Raw genomic sequence first — 8,674 nt, 5'->3', positions numbered from 1 at the left:
CCACTCACCTCAGCCTCCCAAAGGCGCCGGATTACAGGCTGAGCCACCGAGCCCGGCTCCGGGGCTGGTTTTAACCAATTAGGTGACTGCGTTCCACACAGGCCACGGGACAGGAGTCTGGAAAACAGGCTGGCGCTTGAGTTGGTCACAGTCCTGTCGTCCCTGGAGAGCCTATGCCTGCCTACATGGGACCACCTCTTGGCTGGGACCCCAGAGCAGCCCTGAAAACTGAGGTCTCGTCCACGTGAGGACAGGAGGTCCAAGGCCTTGGTGACCAAGTGTCTTTCTTCTCCAGACCTAAGCAGAAAACAGTCCTTTCAAGACTCCACCGCTGACATCAGCCGCGGGCTGACGCTTGTCCCTCACCTGGTAAGAGGCCCACCTTCAGAGAAGGCCAGTAAAGGGTTTCCAGTCTCTGCTCCACCTTGGGACTTCAGAGGGCTGAAAACTCCACCCTCGGATCATGCTAACATCGCTGATTTTTCGAACATGGGTCCCACGAAGGGGCATGAAGCTCAACCACCCATGCGCAACTCTCTCATAAATACCCATGACCCCTCCCACCGCTCATTAAATATGTATATTCGGCCACACCCCGCAGTCTACCTTCTGTTTCCTCAGCCCCTCCCTTGAAATGACTGTTTTTGGCTTTGGGCAGGAGGCTGCTCCCAAGCCTGCCAGAATGGCCACCCTGCAGGCTGCAACCCTATATGAGGAATCAAGCTCTCTTTCCTCCCGTGTGAACCTCATCATGCTCCAGCTGACAAGTCCTTTCCCCATTTTTTCCATAAAGCACCCCTTAAATTACCCTCTGCAGAGGCTTCCCTGACTCCTGCTGAATGAGGGGTCACTCCGTGTGCTCCAGTACAAGGTGCTGCTGCAAGTATTAGCTCAATGCCCCTTGGTTCCTGATTCTGAATGTCTGGGGAACAGGCACCTGACCTATCTCCGGAATTCTAGCATACGGTATAAATCAGTGTCTGCTGAACTGAAGGAAAAAGGAGAGAAACTCTTAACTGATTAGAAACAGAGTACTACTTTTATTTGGCTCATGTCTCCATTTATTAGAATAACCACATTGGAGAGGCACAAAGCACTTATATCTCACATGACTACAAAGTTATCACAAATCCCAAACTTTTTAGTCACAGATATTTCATCTACTCTGTTTAAAGAAAAAGCTTTCAAAATATCTGAGTTAGTTTGATACACAGAGGCCCTGAATACATGGGAACTACATGTTTTTAATGCTTGTACTTCCTGTTCTAGCGATGTCTTCTTTACATGGAATCCAGCATAAAAGGGATTGAAATGTGTAAGGTCAGATGCAGATGCTTTGGAGAAACAGTGAGATCTGCACACCATAGAGAAAGATGTGGTGCGGAGAAAGTTCTGCAAGGACTCACTGGGCCATCTGGGCCTCCATGGCTTGCGCCGTCCATTCCGGTGCTGTCTGACTGATTTTCTCCAAAAGGTTATTCACTTGGAAACAAAGTGACTGGATCTGCTTGTCCCATGTTGGCAGGGCTTCCCGTGCTGAAGGAAAAGCAAATGATGTACAAATTAAAATTACTCCTTTGTAATCATAGTAAGTGTGAGTTAAAAGGTAAATATGGTAGTATTCATTTTTAGAAGTTTATTCCAAAAATCTTGGCTAGTAAAATTAATAAGCTAATTAAGCAACAGTTCAGAAAGTACCCAGAAATGCAAATCAAAATCACATTGAGATACCACCTAACCACAGTAAGAATGGCCATAATTTCTTTTTTTTTTTTGAGTTGGAGTCTCACTCTGTTGCCCAGGCTGAAGTGCAGTGGCTCACTCACGGCTACCGCAGCCTCGACATTCTGGGCTCCAGTGATCCTTCTGCTTCAGTCTTCCAAGTAACTGGAACTACAGGCTCATGCTACCACTCCCCAGCTACTTTTTGATTTATTGTAGAGATGAGGTCTTGCCAAGTTGCCCGGGCTGGTCTCGAACTCACAGGCTCAGGCAATTCACTCGCCTCAGCCTCCCAAAGTGCTGGAATTACAAGCTGAGCCACTGAGCCCAGCGGCCATAATTAATAAAACAAAAAATAACAGATGCTGGTGAGGATGCAGAGAAAAGGGAACGCTTCTATACTGTTGGTAGGAATGCAAACTAGTTCAAACTCTATGGAAAACAGTGTGGCAATTCCTAAAAGAACTAGAAATTGACCTTCCATATGATCCAGCAATCCTCCTTCTGGGAATATACCTGGAGGAACTCAAATCACTACAAAAAAGATACCTGCACAAGCATGTTTATCGCAGCACTATTCACAATAGCAAAAACATGGAACCAACCGTGCTGCTCATCAAAACTGGACTGGATACAAAAAAAGTGGTACATATACAGAACGGAATATTACATAGACATAAAGAAGGACAAAATTATGGACTTAGAAGCAAATTGGATGGATTTAGAGTCTATATTACTCAGTGATTTATCACAGAAACAAAGAACTGAGTACCACATATTCTCACTCATAAGTGGACCCTGCTCAATTATCATAATTCTATAAAAAAGGGATTGACAGTGACCAGAGACTACAGGGGGAAGAGGGAGGAGCCACATAATATCGAAAGGATACCTGATCTTTTTTTTTTTTTTTTTTTTTTTTGAGTTGGAGTCTCACTTGGTTGCCCAGACTATTATAGTGGCCAGGAGCGGCCTGTTGGGCCTCCGGTGATCCTTCCGCCTCAGCCTTCTGAGTGGCCGGAATTACAGGCACGCGCTACCATGCCCAGCTGATATTTTGATTTATTGTAGAGATGAGGTCTCTCCAAGTTGCCCAGACGGGTCTCAAACCCGCGGGCTCAGGTTGGAATGCAGTGGCGTGCTCACAGCTGCTGCAGTCTCGACCTGCTGGGCTCAGGGAATCCTTCAGCCTCAGTCCTCTAAGTAGCTGGAACTACAGGCACATGCCACCATGCCCAGCTAATTTTTTGGTTTATTGTAGAGAGAGGGTCTTGCCAAGTTGTCCAGGCTGGTTTCAAACCCATGGACTCAGGCAATCCTCTCACCTCAGCCTCCCAAAGTGCTAGGATTATAGGCGTGAGCCACTGTGCCCAGTCAAACTTTTTTTGTTTTGTTTTTTGTTTTTTTGAGCTGGAGTCTCACTCTGTCACCCAGGCTGGAGGGCAGTGACACATTCCCGGCCACTGCAGCCTCAGCCTGCTGGGTTCAGGGAATCCTTCTGCCTCAAACTTCCAAGTAGCCGAACTACAGGCCCACACTACCACACTCAGCTACTTTTTTAATTTATTGTAGAGTCGAGGTCTCACCATGCTGCCCAGGCTGGTCTCAAACCCACAGGCTCAGGCAATCCTCTTACCTCGGTCCCCCAAAGTGCTGGGATTATAGGCTTGAGCCACCACGCCCAGCCTACCCGACATCTTTAAAAGAAAGCAAGTTAAAAAAAAAAAAAGAGAGTACCCAAATCACTGGCACAAAGTCTAAAACAAAATAAAAAATCATATATATATATGTATATATATATTATTACTATCAGTGGAAAACAAAATAAAAGCAACCAATCTTAATCTCAACTGCAACCACCACAACAAAAAGGCATGAGAGCTGTTTTTCATCACACGTGTTTACTGGCTCATAAGACACTGCCATCTACTGGAGAAAGCGAGTCTACTTAGACATACAGGGCAGTTTCTGCTTGACCTCGAAGGATAAATATTATAAAATGTAAACAGCTATGTGCGGTGGCTCAGCCTGTAACCCCAGCACTTTGGGAGGCCGAGGCGAGAGGACTGCCTGAGCCACGGAGTTCGAGACCAGCCTGGGCGACTTGCTGAGATCTCTTCTCTACAATAAATCACACAAAAAAAACTAGCTGGGCATGGTGGTGCATGTCTGTAGTTCTAGCTATTTGGAAGGCAGAGGTAGAAGGATCGCCTGAGTCCAGCAGGTCGAAGCTGAGGTGCCCGTGAGTGTGAGTGTGCCATTGCACTCCAACCTGGGAGACAGAGTAAGATTCCAACTCAAAAAAAAAAAAATGTAAACAAACAAGTCATCTTGAATATACCAGATTTTTCTCTATAACAGCAATGTGTGGTTGGAAATAAAAAATTGAGAACATTTCATTCAAAACAGCACCAAAAAATTTTTTTTGTTTTTTTGAGTAGGAGTCCTACTCTGTCACCCAGGCTAGAGTGCAGTGGCATGTACATGGTTACCACATCTTTGACCTGCTGGGCTCAGGCAATCCTTCTGCCTCAGTCTTCCAAGTAGCTGGAACTACAGGCATGCACTACCACACTCAGCTAATTTTTTGGTTCATTGTAGAGACGAAGTCTTGCCAAGTTGCCCAGGCTGGTCTCAAGCTGGTGGACTCAGGCAATCCTCTTGCCTCTGCCTCCCCAAGTGTTGAGATTACAGGCTTGAGCCACCACACCCAGCCCTATAAAATCTTAATAGACAAAAAAATAACTTGAGTAGACATAAGTCACATTCCCTGGAGGAAATCTGCAATGACATAAAAATATCAGTCTTTCCCCCTTTAATATATAAATTTTAAAAAATTCTAAGGACAATTCCCCTTTTTTCTATTTTGTTTTCTAACCAGGACAAAATTATTAAAATTAATATGAAAAAATTGGTGTTTAAGAATGGTCAAAATAGAGCCGGGCAAGGTGGCTCACGCCTATAATCCCAGCACTTTGAGAGGCCGAGGTATAAGGATTGCCTGAGCCCACGGGGTTGAGACCAGCCTGGGCAACTTGGTGAGACCTCATCTCTACAATAAATAAAAAAATTAGCCAGGCATGGTGGCACCTACCTGTAGTTCCAGCTACTTGGAAGACTATGGAAGGATCACCTGACCCCGGCAGTTTGAGGCTGCGGTAGCCGTGAACGTACCACTGCCCTCCAGCCTGGGTTACAGAGTGAGACTCCAACTCAAAAAAAAAAAAGAATGGTCAAAATAATTTTAAAAATGAAAAACAAGGTTGGGTGTGGTGACTCACACCTGTAATCCCAGCACTTTGTGAGGCTATGACAGGAGGATTGCTTGAGCCCAGGAGATCCAGATCAGCCTGGGCAACACAGCAAGACTTCATCTTTACAACAATAACAAAAAAATTAGCCAGGCATAAAAGCACATGCCTGCAGTCCCAGCTACTCAGGAGGCTGAGGCAGAAGGATCAGCTGAGCCTAGAAGGTTGAGGCTGCTGTGGTCTGTGATTGTATAACCTGGACAACAGAAGGAGACCTTCATTCCAAAAAAAAAGAAAGAAAATGAAAACCAGTGGTGGAATTGTGGCATATCCACCCAATGGAGTATCACTTGGTCTTAAAAAGGAATGAAGTACTGATTACATGCACGACACATGAGCCCCAAAAATACCATGCCGAGTAAAAGAAGCCAGAAGGTCACATATGGTATGATTCCATTTATAGGAAATATCCAAAACAGGTAAATCCATAGAGGCAGCTTACTGGTTGGCAGGGACTGGGAGTAGGAAGAAATAGGGAGCAACTGCTTACAGAGCACAGGTTTCCTTTTGAGAAGATAAAAATGTCTTAGAACTAGACAGAGATTGAGGCTACATGCTATGAATGCCACTGAATTGTTTAAGATGATTAATGTGCCGGGTGTGGTGGCTCACACCTGTAATCCCAGCACTTTGGGAAGCTGAGGAGAGAGGATTGTTTGAACCCATGGGTTTGAGACTAGCCTGGGCAACTTGGCAAGACCTTGTCTCCACAATAAAATAAAAAATTAGCTGGGCGTGGTGGCACACGCCTTTAGATCCAGCATCTTGGAAGGTTAAGGCAGAAGAATCACCAGGTCAAGGCTGCGGAGGCTATGAACATGCCACTGCACTCCAGTCTGGGTGACATAGTGAGACTCCAATTCAAAAAAATATATATATATTGTTTGAGGAACAAGAGTTGCTCTACCAACACTAAAATTTAGTAAAATGTGTTTATTACCATATTGCTACAGAACAGTGTAACCAGTTAGAGTACAGAAACAGACCCAAATATGTATGTGGAATCTAACATATGTCAAAGATCACAGTTTAATCAGATTAGAAGGAATGGGTTTTTTTGGTTTTGTTTTTAAGTAGGAGTCTCACTCTGTTGCCCAGGCTGGAGTACAGTGGCACGCTCACAACCACCACAGCCTCCACCTGCTGGGCTCAGGTGATCCTTCCTCCTCAGCCTTCCAAGTAGCTGGAACCACAGGCATATACCACCACATCTGGCTAATTTTTTTATTTATTGTAGAGATGAGGTCTCGCCAAGTTGCCCAGGCTGGTCTCAAACCCGTGGGCTCAGGAAATTCTCTTGCCTCAGCCTCCCAAAGTGCTGGGATTAAAGGTATGAACCACTGCACCCGACTGAGAAAGAGTGTTTTATTTAATAAGTGATACTTGCATAAATGGCTATTCATCTAGAAAAAACTAAACAACGCCATAAAATAATCCACAAGATGATCTGTAAACAAATTTAGTTTCTAGATACAAAACAATAAGGAATGTTAGAAACAATTTTAGAAAAATACTGGTTTTACTCAAAGGTAAAGGAGAGTTTCTTAATCAATATAGGAAACCCAAAAGCCATAAAATAAAAAATTGACACATTTGAGTACATACAAATTTTTAAAAATGTTTTTATGGTATGCATGGCCTTCCAGCAAAACAACTGATAGCTTGAGGAAAACATCTGTAATACACATAACAAATAAAGTTAAAATCATCATTATACCAAAAGCTACAAAAAATTAGTACCAGAAGGTCTGCAGGAGTGGTATGAGGGAAGGAAGAAACAGACAAGAAAGGGAAATGCTAATTGCCAATATAGAAAATGAGATTAAACTTCACTAGTGCTAAGGAAATGCATATAAAAACAATAATGTAGGCAGGGCATGGTGGCTCACACCTGAAATCTCAGAACTTTGGGAGGCTGAATCGGAAGGATTGCTTGAGCCCAGGAGATCAAGACCTCCTTTCTACAAAAAATTTTTAAAAATTAACAGGAGGTGGTAGCACACACCTGTAGTCCCAGCTACTTATCCAGCTGAGGCAGGATAATCGCCTGAGCCCAGAAGGCCAAGGCTATGGTGAGCCGTGATCATGCCACTGCTCTCCAGCCTGGGTGACAGAGTGAGTCCCTGACCTTGTACAAAGGAAATCCAAAACAATAATGTAATATTTTCCCCCAACAACTGGCAATAAAAAGAACAATAATATCCAGTTATTGAAGATTAATTCTCTCCTACTGGCAGAATTCTAAATGTCTACACGTTTCTGGAAAGCAAACTGGTAGAACCCATTAAGAATCAAAATAGGCCGGGCTCGGTGGCTCAGCCTATAATCCCGCACTTTGGGAGGCTGAGGTGAGTGGATTGCCTGAGCCCGCGGGTTCGAGACCTGCCTGGGCAACTTGGCGAGACCTCATCTCTACAACAAATGAAAAAATGAGCCGGGCATGGTAGTGCGCGCCTGTAGTTCCAGTTACTTGGAAGGCTGAGATGGAAGGATCGCTGGAGCCCAGCAAGTTGAGGCTGCGGTGGCTGGGAGCGGCCACTGCACTTTAGTCTGGGCGACAGAGTGAGACTCCGACAAAAAAAAAAAATCAAAAAAGGCTAAGCACCGTAGCTCCTGCCTAAAATCCCAACACTTTGGGAGGCAGAGGCAGGAGAATTGCTTGAACCCAGGAGTTTAAGACCAGCCTGGGCAACGTAGGGAGACCTCATCGCTACAAAAAAATTTTAAAAATTCGCCTGGAATGGCAGCACATGCCTATAGCCTGAGCTACGCAGGAAGCTGAGACAGGAGATCACTTGAGCTCAGGAACTTGAGGCTGCAGTGAGCCAAGATTATGCCACAGCACTTCAGCCTGGGTGATAAAGTGAGACTATGCCTCTAAAAAAACAAAAAGAGAAGAATAAGAATAAATATATCCTTAAAAGTAGCAGTATTACTTTTAAGACTGTTGTACAGAAGTAAGTGTACCAGCCAGGTGCAGTGGTTCACATCTATAGTCCCAGTACTTTGGGAGGCTGAGGTGAAAGGATTGCCTGAGCCACGGGTTCGAGACCAGACTAGGCAACTTGATGAGACTTCATCTCTACAATAAATCAAAAAAGTAGCTGGGTGTGGTGGCACGTGCCTGTAGTTCCAGCTGCTTGGAAGGCTGAAGCGGAAGGATGGCCTGAGCCCAGCAGGTTGAGGCTGTGGTGACTGTGAGCGTGCTACTGCACTCCATCCTGGGTGACAGAGTGAGACTCTAACACAGAACAACAACAAAAAAAAGAAGTGTACCAGTACATAAAGATATGTATAAGGAAACCACTTGAATGCCCATTCACAGATGAAAAACTGAACTCCACGAAACACTATATAGCAAGCCGGGCTCGGTGGCTCAGCCTGTAATCCCGTGCCTTTGGGAGGCTGAGGTGAATGGATTGCCTGAGCCCACGGGTTCGAGACCCGCCTGGGCAGCGGCGGCATATTGTAGAGACCTCATCTCTACAATTAAAAAAAAAAAAAAAAAAAAATCAGCCGGGCATGTTAGCGCATGCCTGTAATTCCGGCTACTTGGAAGGTTGAGGCGGAAGGATCGCCGGAGCCCAGCAGGTCGAGGCTGCGGTGGCCAGGAGCAGCCACTGCACTCCAGTCTGGGTGAC

General features: G+C 45.1%; 1 protein-coding gene across 4 annotated transcripts in view; it reads right to left on the bottom strand.

Annotated features, from left to right (window-relative positions):
* Nucleotides 1-1,017: 1,017 nt before the first annotated feature.
* The window catches only part of COPS4 (COP9 signalosome subunit 4), a 51,213-nt gene continuing 43,556 nt past the window's right edge, over nt 1,018-8,674 (bottom strand). For 2 of the 4 annotated variants that reach the window (XM_008055604.2, XM_021711156.1), the window contains one exon: nt 1,018-1,536. In XM_008055604.2, coding sequence (XP_008053795.1) covers nt 1,403-1,536 — 134 coding nt within the window. In that variant the 3' untranslated portion in view covers nt 1,018-1,402. The remainder of the gene's footprint in view (nt 1,537-8,674) is intronic. The other 2 variants (XM_021711154.1, XM_008055605.2) reach the window with 1 other exon arrangement.

The sequence above is a fragment of the Carlito syrichta genome, unplaced genomic scaffold (genome assembly GCF_000164805.1).
Source record: "Carlito syrichta isolate Samal-C Ts95f unplaced genomic scaffold, Tarsius_syrichta-2.0.1 Scaffold301890, whole genome shotgun sequence".
Lineage (NCBI taxonomy): Eukaryota > Metazoa > Chordata > Mammalia > Primates > Tarsiidae > Carlito > Carlito syrichta.
This window is presented reverse-complemented; position numbering and strand designations above follow the sequence as displayed.